Source organism: Mauremys mutica, chromosome 9 (assembly GCF_020497125.1).
Source record: "Mauremys mutica isolate MM-2020 ecotype Southern chromosome 9, ASM2049712v1, whole genome shotgun sequence".
Taxonomy (NCBI): domain Eukaryota; kingdom Metazoa; phylum Chordata; order Testudines; family Geoemydidae; genus Mauremys; species Mauremys mutica.
Window position 1 is genome coordinate 1,245,186 of NC_059080.1, and position 16,252 is coordinate 1,261,437.

At 53.3% G+C, this 16,252-nt stretch overlaps 1 protein-coding gene across 5 annotated transcripts in view; it reads right to left on the bottom strand.

Moving 5' to 3' along the window:
- DLG3 (discs large MAGUK scaffold protein 3) overlaps nt 1-16,252 on the bottom strand; it is a 169,684-nt gene that overhangs the window by 92,071 nt on the left and 61,361 nt on the right. For all 5 annotated transcript variants that reach the window (XM_045030734.1, XM_045030735.1, XM_045030733.1 and 2 more), the window contains one exon: nt 4,907-4,960. In XM_045030734.1, coding sequence (XP_044886669.1) covers nt 4,907-4,960 — 54 coding nt within the window. The remainder of the gene's footprint in view (nt 1-4,906; nt 4,961-16,252) is intronic.

Below are 16,252 nucleotides of genomic sequence, written 5' to 3' on the forward strand. Positions count from 1 at the left end.
GGAGGTTGTGAAGGCTAGGACTATAACAGCATTTAAAAGAGAACTGGATAAATTCATGGTGGCTAAGTCCATAAATGGCTATTAGCCAGGATAGGTAAGGAATGGTGTCCCTAGCCTCTGTTCGTCAAAGGATGGAGATGGATGGTAGGAGAGAGATCACTTGATCATTGCCTGTTAGGTTCACTCCCTCAGGGGCACCTGGTATTGGCCACTGTCGGTAGACAGATACAGGGCTAGATGGACCTTTGGTCTGACCCGGTACGGCCGTTCTTATGTTCTTATCCCTGGGACAAGATTCTTTACAGTAACCCCCAGAGCAGAGGAGGGGGCATATCGGGGGTTAGCAAGGGGACCCATACGGCGTTAGTCTGCAGATGGCAGGGGGTCCCATGGACAACAGGTTGTATTGTTGCTTGCCTGTTCTTTGACACTATATTTCCTGCTGTGTTACCAAAACCTAGTGATTCATTTTCAGGCATGTCCACTTTTATGCTGCATGTTTTGCACACCATGGTTGACATTGTACACAGCGCAGATAAATAATACACGCTCGCCTTCTTTCCTTGCTCCGGCAAGGGCCTGCCGTGCTCACTCAGTGCAGAGTGCCACAGGGCATTCATTAGGGGCCAGTGCGTTTGCTCTTCCCTAGCTGGGACAACAGGAGAGTGTTTGAATCACAGCCCTACTCCTCTGAGACAAGTCACAGAGGCTGAGCTGCTGGATGTACTCCTGGGGGATGCCTACGCAGGAAAGAAAAACCCGCGGCTGGCCTGCACCAGCTGACGTGGCCTCGCAGGGCTTGGGCTGTTTCCTTGCTGTGTAGACTGCCTGAGCTCTGGGAGCCTCCCACCTTGCAGGGTCCTAGAGCCCGAGTCCAGCCTGAGCCTGAATGTCTACACAGCAATGAAACAGCCCCGCAGGCTGAGCCAGCTGGCATGGGCCAGCCCTGGGTTTTGCTTTGCTGTGTAGACCGACCCTTGGCTCCCTACTACGAGTTTGTGATGGTGTCACGAAGGTGAGCATGGAATGGCCGTAGGAGTGTGGTAGCTAGGGCTGGACACCATGAGTGCTGCAGCCGGTGGACTCTCAGTAGGCAAAACGTGAGGGTATTACCCATTGGCGGCAACGTGTCTGGCTATCCAGGCTCACAACACAAGTTCAAAGAGGCCGTGGCAAAGCCAGCAGTGCCCATGCAGCATACAGTGTTCTGCTCTGTCCGCTCCTGGCTGCCCATCCTCAGAGTCAGGAGTTCCCCAACGTTTGCTCAGTGTGGACCACATCTCAACGGAGATTGTCTCGTAGCCACCGCTGCGCCAGTCAGTCGCACTCCGGGACCGTCCTTGTGGCTACTACAGGGCAATTGCTTACATGGAACAGTACCACTGGGAAAGTCTTTCAGGGACTGTATTTAGAGCTGTCTTCTAGTGTAAACAAGGAGCTGCAGCTAGCAGCATGTGACCCACCAGCTCTCTGCAGGGTACCAGGCAAGTGCTTCGTGGGCCATAGTCTGGGTCTGGCAACCACCAGAAGATTGCAATGCTTTGGAGTTGCTTTTCATGCTGATTTCTTGGAATGCCCATCAAAGACACTATCATCTGAGAGCAAAGGGAGGTTTCCTCAGTCCCTGGGGGCACCTCTGACACACTCAGCACCCTGTACAAGGCAGATATGCTTTTTATAACCCACACTCTGTGCTGGGTAAATACCCCTACATGTGAAAATCTATTATGCTAATGCACAAAAAAACCCACCAACCCTATACAGAGTGCATGGACTGTGTCTTAGCACAGACAGGACAGTCCCCTATGCACACTGAACCTACTGGCTACAATACATGTTGAATGATACTTCTGTTTGGAGACAGTTCTTCCAGACGGGACTTGGGTTACACTGGAAGGACATTGCTATCTGGGTGGCGTTTGTCCCCAGTGGCTCTCTCTGAAAGGATTACGGACAGGCTGGAGAGGACATTTGGAAGCCATTGATGGAGAATGTGCAGAAATTCAGACTCACATTTGGGCACAGAACTGGCCCACCAGGGGGATTATCCTCTAAGGGATTCTTTCATTTAGGTGCTCAGATTGTAGGCTGATAAGCATGGGATAAAAACCTACACAGAACAGAATTTAACGCACTCGGGAATTGTATCTGGAGCACTGGGTTTTGTTAGATTAAATTCTGTGGTGGATGCTGGGTTCTATACAAAACACAGAGATCCCTGCCCCAAAATGGTGCCAGTCGAAGGTGATAAGACAAAATGCACCAGGTCTCTAAACCCAAGGCCACCTCTGGATTTACAGCCAGTAAGAACCTCAGAATAGCTTCCCAGGCACAGCCACTTGTGGCCCTTGATATTGGTGTCCGTAGCCCTGGGTACAGCTGATTTTCGGGACACATTTCTGGGTGCCTGGATCAGACCCCCAGGATCAGCCTCCAGAGATGATTGGGATAATTTGCCAGCTGTCTCCATGGTGATTAGTGTGCTCTAATAATCTAATCAAACGCACCAGAACAGGGCAGGAGGAACAGACCTCAAATCATAGAGAGGCAGGACAGGGCTCCCACCAGGAAGCTGGGAGTGGAGGAGGAGGAGGACAGAGACAGAAAGCTACCAGCATGGAGGGCGAAGGAAACCAAACAAAGAGAAGGAAGAAAAGTGAGGGGCTATCTTGAGCCTCTAAGGCCCAGCTTGTGCGTCTGGAGAACTGGGGCTCAGGCAGGAACTCAATGACAGGGATGCTGAAGCCGCTGGCTCCATGTATGGGTCTGTGTGGAGTTGGGGGGCCATGGCCAAGGCCCTCTGGAGGAGCCCAGTATTGGTTGTGATGTCAGTCTCACAGGTCCTTGTGATCCCTGCGTGCGGGTCGTAGGGAACCTTTCACCTCAGCCATCAGCGTCCCAGACTGCAGTGAAGCATGGGGCGATGCCCCTACATCAGTACTCTGCATCAACGCATACTGGAGCAAGCTGGTGCTGAGAGCAAGGCCAGATCTTGGCAGCTCAGCAGGGTCAGACGCACGAGCTAGCCACGCAGCCAGCAAGGAGTGAGAGGAGACACACCCAGGTGGGAGAGGAGATGGTGGTGGAGGTGGCCCTGGGCTGAGATTTAAGACAAAGGTAAGTGGATGCATCAAGTAATGGGGAGGATTCAGTTGCTGTTTTCCCTCTCTCCGACTCAACACTGACCTACCCGCCAGCATGGTGCTGGCCCGTCCTGGGCTGCGTGCGGAACTGGCGTTTGTGTCAGAGGTGCCACCTGGGGACTACTGACCCTGCGTGCAATACTCCGTCCTGATGCAGAAGACCAAGCAAAGCCCGGCACAAGGCATCTCCAGAGCTGCCCCCCGTGTTAAAGAGGAGGGTGGCTGCCATGTGCTGCCTCCTAAGACAAATAGGCGCAGCTGGCAGAGGCCTGGCACACTGTCAATGCGTCTCTCAGCGGGGTAAAGTCTGAGTGCCCCATGGCTATGCAGTCAGCGCTGCAGGAACCACGTATTCATCCCAGCCACTGTCCACTGTTCTTCCTCTCTGCCCTGTGCAGAGACACTGCTAAGGATTCTGGCCAAACCCTTCCGCTGAACGGCGGAGGCAGGGCTGAAGTGGGTCAGTGAGGAGGTGGTCTCATGGGTCACCAGGTTAAAACCCCTGTCCAGTAAGATTAGCCTCTCTGGTTCCCCCACCACCAAGTATCTGTTCCCTTCCCTGAATCCGTTCCACACTCTTCTACCCCTGCTCCCCGTCAGGCTCCCTCCTCCACCCTGTCTTCCTGCTGTTAACACCCCGAGACGGCTCCCTTGCTTTCCTCCTGGGGGCTGGTGAATTTGCCAATCGCTCTGATCAGAGCTTTGCTTTCAGGTAATAGCTCCCCGAGTGATGCTGAGAAACGCCACATGGGGTGGGTGGACAGAAGCAGCACTAAAATGGCCTTCCCTCGGCAATGAGCTGGGAACAGCTGGTGTGAGGTGTGAGCAGAGGAGCAGCTCTAGAGAGCCCCCTCCCCCCCCGATAATAGCCATGCTAGGAAGGAGCCGTATCCCCCGGGCCCAGGCAGGCAGGGGATCCCAGGGAGCCGTATCCCCCCAGGCCCGGGCAGGCAGACAGGGGATCCCAGGGAGCCGTATCCCCCCAGGCCCGGGCAGGCAGACAGGGGATCCCAGGGAGCCGTATCCCCCCGGGCCCGGGCAGGCAGGCAGGGGATCCCAGGGAGCCGTATCCCCCCAGGCCCGGGCAGGCAGACAGGGGATCCCAGGGAGCCGTATCCCCCCAGGCCCGGGCAGGCAGGCAGGGGATCCCAGGGAGCCGTATCCCCCCAGGCCCGGGCAGGCAGGCAGGGGATCCCAGGGAGCCGTATCCACCCAGGCCCGGGCAGGCAGACAGGGGATGGCAGGGAGCCGTATCCCCCCAGGCCCGGGCAGGCAGACAGGGGATGGCAGGGAGCCGTATCCCCCCAGGCCCGGGCAGGCAGGCAGAGGATCCCAGGGAGCCGTATCCCCGGGCTCAGGCAGGCAGGGGATCCCAGGGAGCCGTATCCCCCGGGCCCGGGCAGGCAAGGGATCCCAGGGAGCCGTATCCCCGGGCTCAGGGAGACAGGCAGGGTATCCCAGGGAGCCGTATCCCCCGGGCCCGGGCAGGCAGGGGATCCCAGGGAGCCGTATCCCCCGGGCCCAGGCAGACAGGGGATCCCAGGGAGCCGTATCCCCCGGGCCCGGGCAGGCAGGCAGGGGATCCCAGGGAGCCGTATCCCCCGGGCCCGGGCAGGCAGGCAGGGGATCCCAGGGAGCCGTATCCCCCGGGCCCGGGCAGGCAGGCAGGGGATCCCAGGGAGCCGTATCCCCTGGGCCCAGGCAGGCAGGGTTAACATGTTATTTCTATAGAAAAAAAATGAAAATCCAAGCAGGAGACTTACAGAGATCCCTGGTTCCAAGGAGTCCGTGTTCACGATAATGGGAGCAGGGTTAGCCTGTTAGAGACGGAGACAAAACCCAGAGTATCACACCGCTGAGCTATGGGTCCCAGTGCTCCAAGCCCCCAGCCACTCTCTCCAAGACTTGCCCAACAGACACACAATCACACGGTACTTAACAGAAGAGCAAGCCATGAAAAGAAGGCAGTGTTCTCTGGCACTCTCCCTCTCAGATACCCCACCCTGACTGTGGCTCCATTCGGGCAAGATCCCCTCCAATCAGACCTGGCAAGATTCTCACAGGCTTTCCAGGTGCCGCATCCAGTCCAGTAGCGTTCCTGTCCCTGGGGAGCCCCAGTGCTGCGGCACAGGAAGGGAAGGAAACAGATCCCACCCCTAGCCTCTGTCCCAGCTCCAGAACAGATCGTACCCAAATCCCTGGCTACTGGGAGCCTGGCAGCTGGGGAGAGGGGAAAAGGTACTTCCAGCCCATGTGGAGAGGCACCGGTGGACTAAGCTCACGGGCAGGAGCTGGGAACGGCCAAGTTCCAGTCCCCATTCTGCAGCAGATGCACCCTGTGACCTCGGGTGAGTCCCTTCTCTTCCCCTCCTGGAGGGGGTGGTGGGAATGAACTCGGTAATATGTGCACAGCACACAGGAGCACACAGCCTGGCCAACGTGCTCAGGGGAGTGGCAATTGCAGAAACTCTGGCGTCAACATTCGTTTCACAACTTCCAATCCTGCCTGTTAAGGGCATGTGGGCCTCTAATCCGGACCCACAGGTTCCCGTGCAGCCCTCAGACCCAGGCACCACTGGACAGCTCACCCAGAACTACTGGACGTGAGGGGCTAGCAGAACTCTCACCCTCCCAAAGGCCCCAGCCACAAGGACCCTGACTGGGGAAAGCAACTGGCCTGGCCATACCACATTACTCAGAAGGCGGCCCAGGAAGTTGTCTGAGCAACGGAGAGACTTTCTGACTGGCTGCTGCACTGCGCCTGACTCTTGTTTGAGCCTTGGTTTCTGATTCTGGCTCTGACCTCTGGCTTGGACTCTGGTTCTGACCATCTGGCCTGAGCACTCCTGTTCCGATCACTGGGCCAGCCTGTCCACGTCCCGGTCCTGACACTGCCTCCCTGGGTTTTGAGAATGGAGGCTGGGAAAGGACTGGTCCAGCCCCTGAGGATGGGAGGGGGATACAGCGATCACCCAATGGCAGAAGGTGAGCAGCAAGGTGAGCGAGCCGGGAGATGAGCACTGGAGAGGTGGAGAAGAGCATGTGATAAACGGCTTGTGTGGTTAGAGAGTGAGAGCTGTACTGAGAGATTCAAACGTTCCATCAGGCGCTTTGCATCCCCTCCATTAGGCAGGAGCTTTTTATCCCTTTTCTGTGCTTTGGGTGTCAGGGAATCACCATCTTCCAGCCCTTTGCTTGGGCTCAGAGTTTGGAATGAGTGCAGGTGAGACACAGAGTGAAAATGGGACAAATCACACGACACAGCTACTGAGGTATCAGCTGTAGATCCATTCATGGGACCTGCCGCTCCAGCTCTGGTGCTGATTCTATGTTCAGCCCTGCTGGGGAGCTGTCCAGCAAGAGATCCTCCTGAAGGACAGCACCCAGGCAGAACCTGCTACTGCCCCGGGCTCATGCTCCCCACAAACCGGTCTAGAGAGAAATGCAAGAATCAAAGAACTGAGAGTGGCAGGAGGCACCGAGCATATCCTGGCCACTGCAGACCCTCTGCAGCTCTGGGAAAACACACATACAATTGTTCCAAACACTTAGTGAACAATGCACACGGCTTCACCTGGGCAAAACCATTACGCCCATTGGTTGATGACACTGAAATCCTTCCCATGGCTGAGCTCAATGATCTAGAGACAGAATCATGCCCTGAAACACAGGGATCACAGGCTGGCTGCTCAACTCACTATTTCTCTCCACAGTCAGGGCTGATGTGGAGACAGCATGCTCCCCCGCACCCCTGAAATGATGCATCACTTGAATTGCCATCGCCGGCCATAACTGTCCACCACAGGGTTTTCTCCTTGGAAGCATCTGGATAGATGGTCTGATTTGGTGAGGCAGTTCCTTCCTTAGAGGTTTTTGAGGCCCAGCTTGACAAAGCCCTGGCTGGGATGATTTAGTGGGGGACTGGTCCTGCTTTGAGTAGGGGGTTGGACTAGATACCTCCTGAGGTCCCTTCCAACCCTGAGATTCTATGATTCCTATGTTCCAGCCAGAAGCAGTGCTGATGTGTTCCCAAGAGAGACACATTCAGCCCTCTGCCACCAGAAGGAAGCCGGGTTGACTAGGCTTGCAAGGCAGTAAAGGGGAATATCTCACAAGATCACTCACCCTCCAACACAAGAGACATTTTACAGACATATGGAAAGTTCCTGCGCACATTTGTGCCCCACCTAGACCCCCTCCCTTCCTGACACTCACCTCAAGCACAGAAGAACAAAGCTACTGTACCAGATTCCCCTCCTCTGCCTCTTCCAACACAGCTCCTAACCAGCTGTGTTCTACCTGCTGCTGCTTGGTAACCTCCTCCTCCTCATTCCCCACAAACAGGGCTCTCAAGGATGTGCCTCCTTCCGCTCCACTTCTTCCAAGCAGGTTCAATAGGAACAGATGTTATCTTCCACCATAATTAATAAAAGTATTCAAAATAATGAATGGCCTAGAGAAGGAAGATTGGGAACCCATTTTCATACCATCTATAGTAGTGGTTTTCCACCTATTTATTATTGTGGGCCGGGCGGCAGCCCCAACCCTGGACCCCTGCCCTGCGGGGCCAGCCGGTGACCCCGACCCCTGACTGTGTGGGGCCGGGCAGCAGCCCTGGATCCCAGACCCCTGCTGTGGGGGGCGGGCAATTACTCCGGACCCTGCGGGGATGGCTGGAAATCCTGATCCCAGACCCCATAGGGCCGGCTGGCAGCCCCAGACCCCAGACCATGCAGGGCTGGGTGGCAGCCCTGGATCCCCGCTGCACCAGGCCCCCAGGAACGTGGACCCCACCACCTGGCCTGGGCTGCAGCTGTGTGCCAACTGGGCTACCTACGGCCCACAGGCTGCGGGCTGAGAACTGCTGAGCTATAGTCTCCCTTTCACACAAAAGAAAGAGAAGTGCAACGTACTACATTTAGGAAGGAAAAATCAAATCCCCCCACTATAAAATGGTGACTAACTGGCTAGGCAGCCTGTGACGAAGCAGAGTCGCTGCCAGCCAGTACAGCAGGGGGTTAAAGAGAGACTCTGCTCTGCCCCTGCCCTGCTAGCCCTGTTATACCTCCAGCTAGCGCCAGGCCTGGAGGGGGAGAAAAGGCACGAGCTGGTCTCAGTTCAGGGCTGACGGCACAGGGGCAGGAGCAAGCCACCTCTCTAAGTGAGGGGAAGGATCACTAACCTGCCCACCCAGGCAGCCACCAGGGAGGAAGCCCTGTGCCCCCAGCCATGGGAAACTCTGGAGGAGACCTAGGAACCTCCAGCTCCAAAGGCAACTGAGAGGGTGAAGCCCAGCGATATTGTGGGGCTTGGACTCACCCTTGACAGAGCCTGGGACCATGGTGAGGGGCCACGCCAGACCCAAGGGAAGGAGCCTACAGGAACAGGCCAGCCAACTAAGGGGACTTGAGGGGCTCCGCCCCAAACCAAACAGACTGGTAGGAAGTAGCCCAGGGCAGCGAATGTAGACCCCCTGCCGGGAGGGCTAACAAACAGAGGAACCTTGGTTGGGACCCAGGGGAGAGGGAGGGCCTGGGACTCTACCTCCTTAGAGACTGAGGCCCCACAACCAAGTAGGGAATTGGGAGCCAGGCACTCTAAGCACTAGGCTGTCCATCCCTCCAGGCCGGCTGTTACTTTTCTGCAGTGCGGCCGTGTATCTGGGGGGTTTACAGCAGATCAAAGTGAAAACGAGTCAACAATGTAACTCTGTTGCAGAAAAGGCAAATGAAATTATGGGATGGGTTAACAGAAGTCTCATATGTAAGACCTGGGAGGTAATTGTTCCACTCCACGCAGCACCAGCGAGGCCTCAGCTGGAGAACTCTGTCCAGTTTTGGGCAACACATGTTAAGAAAGATGTGGACAAACTTGAGTGAGTCCAGAAAAGAGCAACAAAAATGATAAAATGTTTAGAAGCCCTGACCTGTGAGGAAAAGTTGAAAGAATTCGACATGTATATTCTAGAGAAGAGAAGATTGAGGACATGATAAGAGTCTTCAAATACGTTAAGGGTTGTTACAAAGAGGACAGTGATCAATTGTTCTCCATAGGGCAAGAAGTAATCTGCTCAATTTGCAGCAAGGGAGATTTAAGTTTGAATTAGGAAAAACTTTCTAACTTTAAGAATAGTTATGTACTGGAACAAGTTACCTAGGTAGGTTGTGGAATTCCCATTGCTGGAATCTTTAAGAAAGGGGTAGGCAAGAACTTGTCAGGGATGGTCTAGGTATACTTAATCCTGCTTCAATGCAGGGGGTTGGACTAGATGACTTCTTGAGGTCACTTCCAGCCCTACGTTTCTGTGGCTCTATAACAGAAGAACAAGAGGACACTCAATGACATTTGAAAAGTGGCAAACTATGACAAGGAAATACTTTCCACACAGTGCAGAATCATATGGAATTCATTGCCACAAGGTAGCACCGAGGCTAAGAGTTTAGCAGAATTCCAAAAATGTTCCCTGTTTGTATGGATAAAAAAAACCTGCCAGAGTTGGAATAATAAATATTAAAAAAAGAGTTTTGGAAGGGATATAAACCCTTCTACTTCAGGTCATCAGAAAGCCTAAGTAGTGGAGAGTAGGAGAAATTTCAAACTTATGAGCTTGATGCAGGAATTACTGGATGAGTTTCTCTGGCCTGTGTTATGCAGGAAGTCAGGCTAGATGATCCTACTAGACCTTTCTGGTGTTAAAACCTATTAAAGCTATAAACCTTGCCCAGGTGACAGATTATCCCATTACTACCTACTACTGGGTTTCTGAAACCTCTGGTCCCAGCCACTGGCAGAGAGGACCACGAGTGTGATCCAGCTTTGCCAATTTTGATTTTGTCATGTCTGAGCTGTTTGAATTTCTGAACATTTAACTCTCCTTGCACTGTAGGTGGGGGAACTGGGAATCAACAAGCTGGGAGTTCCGGTCTCACCCGGAAAGATTCTGGCGACAGAATGGAGCAGGAGATGGTTAATTTGATGAGTTCACGGATGCATTCTCATCTCTCCTGCTGCCATAACTACAGGCTACAAAAGGATAGATTTGGAGGATGGGTAATTCTCCTTTAGCTCAGGCAAACACAACCGCTTCCAAATGCTCCTGCCGAACTCCACCCACACATAAAGCAGTGTCACACTTAAGCTGCAATGTCTTGGGAACTAGCATTAGAAGCAAGCGCGATGTGCCCACTGCAAAGCTCCCCTTTCTGGCACTACGGAGTGCTCATATCTGACCCTGATAAATTGTGAGGTGGAGTATCTTAAACCTCACACTGGGCCAGGTCTGAATATTGCATGCCCGTGGTCCCAGACCAGTACAATTCTGGGAGGAAATTCCACATTTCACAGTAAAAAGAAAACACTTTTATAGCTGGTGGTTAAAAAACAATGGTGGTTCAGAGGTTTGAAATGCTAGAGGCCATCTCGGAGGAGATGGATTGGCGGCAGAGTGCAGAGGAAGTGGTTAAAGGTAAATGCAATTTATCGCATGGCCCCCTGAAGTATTGCATGGCTATTACCACCACCTTGGTGCTTTGTGACCCTTCTGCAGGACAGGTGCTCTCAATGGTAAAGCCACAGAAGCTTTTACATCCCAGCCGATGTCCCCTGGTATGCCCCATCACCAATCCCACAACTCATTGCCTCTCTGTGCATTGCTACACGTTGTCTCGCCTGCTCACCGTGTCCTGCTCTCCATGCACTGAGCATCCATCCCAGTCATTCCACACGATCGCTTTTTACATTTGAAAATACTGCAAGGAGCGCAATTTCCCACACGGGACCCAGGAGAACAGTAATGTAAGTGGCTGCTTAAAACAAAGCCACAGCCCGGCAAAAGGAATTCAGACCAGGAAATCCCTGTTTGTCTCCTGTTGGGAGCTACTCCAGGAAGCCGAGTATTATGGGAGGGGCGTTTAGATACTAGTCCCTAGTGACTTTGCACTTACAGGGATCCCTACGTTTGTATCTTGCCCGTGTTTTTCGGAAAGTCTGACAAGCCCAAGAGAGGGTTTATAGATGAACTGATTCCCCCATCACACAGACACTGGGCCCTCTGGCAGCAGCAGGAGGGGCAGGAATGTCATTATTGTTTGCTGGGCAGCAAGACGACGCTGGCAAATTGACTTTGTCCTTGTCTGCGTGGAGTTGTAAGTAATTTATGCCCGAGGGTGAGCGGTGTGGTCCCACGCAGAGAGGAGAGGGAACGAGAGCAGTGCACTTAGATCACATTCAATGGGGCTGTCAGAGCTCTTCCATCGAAAACACTATCACATTCTTATTGTTTACTGAGCCCTGCCACCGTGCTTGGGGTGGTACAAATGGAAGAAGTGGCTCTGGCCCTACAAAAGCTCACCAGCTTGGGCAGGCGCAAACCAGGCAGTGCAGACACATGGCTGAACACCCACAAATCCCACTAAAATCCACGGGAGCTGTAGGTGCTCAGCACCCCTGAATATCAGGCCAAGAGCGTGTGTCCATTGCCAGCCTGAGCTTGAAGTGCTGCAGGAGTCTCACGGGGCTCACTGCAGGGCTTCATGGGAAGGGTGGGGGCGGAGGTTGCCTGACGCGAGAAGAGTCTGTCCCAAGCTAAAGGAAAGCCGGCACAAAGCCAGCATGGGCGAAGGCTGCAGAGGCAGAGGCGAGCAAAGGGGCTTGGACAGAGCAAAGGAAATGAGCAGGGAGACCGACAGCTGTGCAGGGTCTGGAGGGTGATCTGCGTGGAGGGATTCAGGGGGCACTGATGTGGTCGGAGTGAAGGTGAGGAAAACGAGGACTGGCGGGGAGCACAGGGAGGCCGGAAAGCAGGTGGTTACAGCAGTCAAGGCGAGAAGGAGCCAAGGCATGAACAAGCTTTGGGCAGTCAGGATGCAGAGGAAAGGCCAGACTTCCATGGCACCTGAGCTCCAGCAGGAATACGCTGCCAGCAGCCATGGCAGTCTGTGGTGCACGGGGGGAAGATCTGCACACTGTGCCGTCCAGAGCACCAAACACTGGCACTGATGGGAGCCAGAACCAGACCCAGCCCTCAAGTAACAATGGAGGAAGCAGCCAGTGACTGCCCAATCACAGACTCTCTGGACGGGTCTGGCGCCCTACAGATCTCCCTGGGGACGCAGAGTGTTGGTTAGGGCACAGCTGCTGCCGGGATGGACTAAAGCAGGCACAGCTGCTGCCGGGACTGCTGGCAGGGGAGACTGCAGGTTCGGGTGGAGGAGGTGGAAAATTTGTGTTCCTCCTTCCAATTGCTCTCAACCATTCCTCACAGTAACCTCAAACCTACCCTGGGCCATCCAGACCTGCCGGGCTGCCATTTATTAGGTGTGGAGTCAGGAACCTGAACTTACGGGATAGAAATGGTCACATTTATGGACTCTGAGGTTGTGCCTATTGGCCCCAATCAGCACGGGGTGGCGGGGGGGTGGTACACACAGAAGAGTTTACAGGATAATCCCACGTCTTTTCCAGCTTTTCCCTTGGCTGGTTTTTACCGTGCGTCTCCTTTGGAGTCTGTCACTCATTCATACACCGGCAAGCTGATCTGCATTCGTCCCCATTTAGGAGCCCCTCCATTCCGATTCTGGACACTCGTGAGACGTAAAGCTTCTTTAGTTCTTTGTCCTTCTCACAATTTCTGTCAAACGCTGCTGTTGCTCTCTTCACCCCAACAAGCTGTGAGGCACCACAGCACAGCTGGTTAGGAGCTCGTGGCCGCCAGGCCCAAGGAGGGCAGGGGCTGAATGCACAAAGACCTGTTTGCCTTCCACAATGCAGCCAAAGATCACGCCGGCTGGCCAGTTATAATAAGGGGCATGAGTTTGTCCATTTCAGCTGTACTGCAAGGAGGTGGCTGCTCCCTTCAGCACAAGAGCCTAGTACAAGTCACGCTCTTTGGAAGTTTACACTACTAATACTCCTCTGCTCCTATGCTGTTGTGGTCAGTACCCAGCGGTGACTCCAGGCACCAGCGCTCCAAGTGCGTGCCTGAGGCAGCAAGCCGGGGGGGGGGGGGCGGCCTGCCGGTCCCTGCGAGGGCAGCAGTCAGGCAGCCTTCGGCGGCGCGCCTGCAGGAGGTCCGCTGGTCCCGTGGGATTGGGTGGCAATTTGGCGGCAGGTACACCAAAGCTGCGGGACCGGGGACCTCCTGCAGGCAAGCCGCCGAAGGCAGCCTGCCTGCTGTGCTTGGGGCGGCAAAAAAGCTAGAACCGCCCCTGTCAGTACCTGAGCCAAAATTCAGCATATGTAAAAACAGGCTTTTCCAAAGCCTTAGGCCCACAGAAGTGCTCCAGTCACAGGAAATGCTGGTTTTTAAAAAATAAACCAATGACCCTTCCCTTCCAGTGTGGTTTGATGGCTGCCATCTTGGCTGAGAGACTGGAGGCTGAACAGTCTTTCCAGGCTCTTTGACAGAGTCGCATGCCCTGTGGCTCAGCCACAGAGTAACACACATGCACACTGGCGGAGGGCCACATCTGTAGCTTTGTGCTAGTGCATGAGAAACAAGAAGTTACACTGACTTGCCTATTTTCATTTGGTAGTTTCTGCATCTCCCTCCATTTGCATGAACCACATACAGAGGGAAAAGCCAATTGGACTTTTCAATGCCTTTACTTTGTAAAGGGGTTACTAGTAACACAGACAAGGAAATGGTTTTTCAAATATCTGATGATGAAGCTTTGTCCTCGTTCAAAGTGTGATGCCTGGAATCTCAGAGTGGGGAGAGAGAGGCTCAGTGACAGTTCCATCCACGGTGAGGAACGTGCCACAAGCAATCCTCTGGCGCCCACTGCCACAGGATGAGCGTCTACACAAATGTACAAACTTTTCATAAACTGACAGCCTGAAAGGCCCTAGATTGTCAGACACTGACTGGGAAATGGACAGGCAACTGCACTGGAGTGTCAGCGCCACAGGATGTACAGAAAGCACAGATTCATGGAAACCCTGTTCTGTTGGCAGGTCACCTCCACAGAAGCAGTGTCTTGCCGTAGGTGGGGAAGTTTCTCACTATTTAAATTAATTAATTTCCCAGGAGTGAGCCCCTGTCTCTGTGCAACAGCAAACCAAGCTGGCTTACCTTTAGCAGGATTCACCCTAGTACGTACAGAGTTGCTCATCTGTTTCTCTCCAGCCTCTGCTGAAGCTTTTCATGGATAATTCTTTTCCCACCACCCGATCTGCCTGCTGCGCTATGAATGAGTTCCTTAGGACGCCAAGAAGCATACGCTTTGATCATGCCTGGGATGAAGACATTCCTCCCTGGGGAACTCAGAGAGCCAGGAAGGTGCGACTTGCAAATCAGAAGGCAGAACAATAATCCCTCCAGCTCCTTCCTTTGGAGCATATAGATGTGCAGTTATTTTGGGTCTATATTTGAACTTTTGGAGCAGAGCTAACCCAGGTCCTGCTTCTCTTTACACCAGAGATACATTTACCTGGATCTGATCTATGACTTGGCACCACTGCGAGGGCTTGTCTAGATCCATTAGCCCCCTTTCTAAGTAAAGTGAAATGCCTCCTATTGTTAGTTAGGGGAGTGATGCTGCTACCTTCAGGTCCGAGGCCTGGAGTTTGAATGTGGAAGGGGCTACATGTCTCTGTGTATAATCAATGAGGAGTCCTTGTGACACCTTAGAGACTAACAAATTTATTTGGGCATAAGCTTTCGTGGGCTAAAACCCACTTCATCAGATGCATGGAGTGGAAAATACAGTAGGAAGATTTGGGAGGTCCTTCGAAGCCGCGGGACCAGCGGACCTTCCGCAGGCAAGCCGTGGAAGGCAAGCCGCCGGCCACCCTCGCGGCGCCGGCAGAGCGCCCCCCGCGGCTTGCTGCCCCAAGCATGCGCTTGGGGTGCTGGGGCCTGGAGCCGCTGCTGTACACACACACACACACACACACACACACACACACACACACGAAAAGATGGGAGTTGCCTTACCAAGTAGGAGGGTCAGTTCTAAGGAGACAATTCAATTAAAGTGGGCTATTATCAATAGGAGGAAGGATCACTTTTGGAGTGGTAATCAGGATGGCCTATTTCAAACAGTTGACAAGGAGGTGTGAGTAACAGGAGGGGAAAATTAGCATGGGGAAATTAGTTTTTATAGTGACCCATCCACTCCCAGTCTTTATTCAGGCCTAATTTCATGGTGTCCAGTTTGCAAATTAATTCCAGTTCTGCAGTTTCTCATTGGAGTCTGTTTTTGAAGTTTTTTTGTTGAAGAAATGTCACTTTTAAGTCTGTTGTTGAGTGACCAGGGAGGCTGAAGTGTTCTCCGACTGGTTTTTGAATGTTATAATTCTTGATGTCTGATTTGTGTCCATTTATTCTTTTGCGTAGAGACTGTCCGGTTTGGCCAATGTACATGGCAGAGGGGCATTGCTGGCACATGATGGCATATATCACATTGGTAGATGTGCAGGTGAACGAGCCCCTGATGGTGTGGCTGATGTGGTTCCTTGTGTTCCTAAAAGAGACTAACACGGTACCACTCTGAAATCTGTGGATAATAAAGCCCGTGATAGCGTAATCCTCAGTGTTCTAATTCAGTTTGCACTGATGTTCTCTCTGTGTCTCTGAATGTCACTCTGTGTATCTGAAGAAGAGATTCTGGTCTCTCCCTCCTGCACTGGGCTCTGTGTCGAAGGGATTCCAAGTTGTCCCGGTTCAGCCTTTTTGGAGCACTCCAAAGCCTGGTCACCGTGCCTTACCATCAAAGGTCTGGCAGGATTCTCACCTGCCACGTCCAATGTGACGGAGCAGATTTGCTTCCTCTTTCTAATCCCAGGAGATTGCAGAAGAAAAAGAGAAATCTGTGTTTCTCCAGTGGGATAGAAAGGAGCTCCTATCGTATGCCTTCAGACTGCCCAGGGCTCACATCTGTCAGCCTAACCCTTAGGAGAATGCAGATTTATATACTGTTTCTAAGCATTCGTCTGGCTGGTGGCCTAGAAAAGCTGCTTTTATAAGGCTTCCATGAAGAGATGATGTATAGTTCCTCTTTCATGTTGAGATGGGCTCCCTACAGTCCCAGCTCACATTCTTGCCATTCGCTGGGCTTCTTGTAAGTCTCTGCACGGCACTGATGCTTCGGCACTCTTTCCACTCCCCA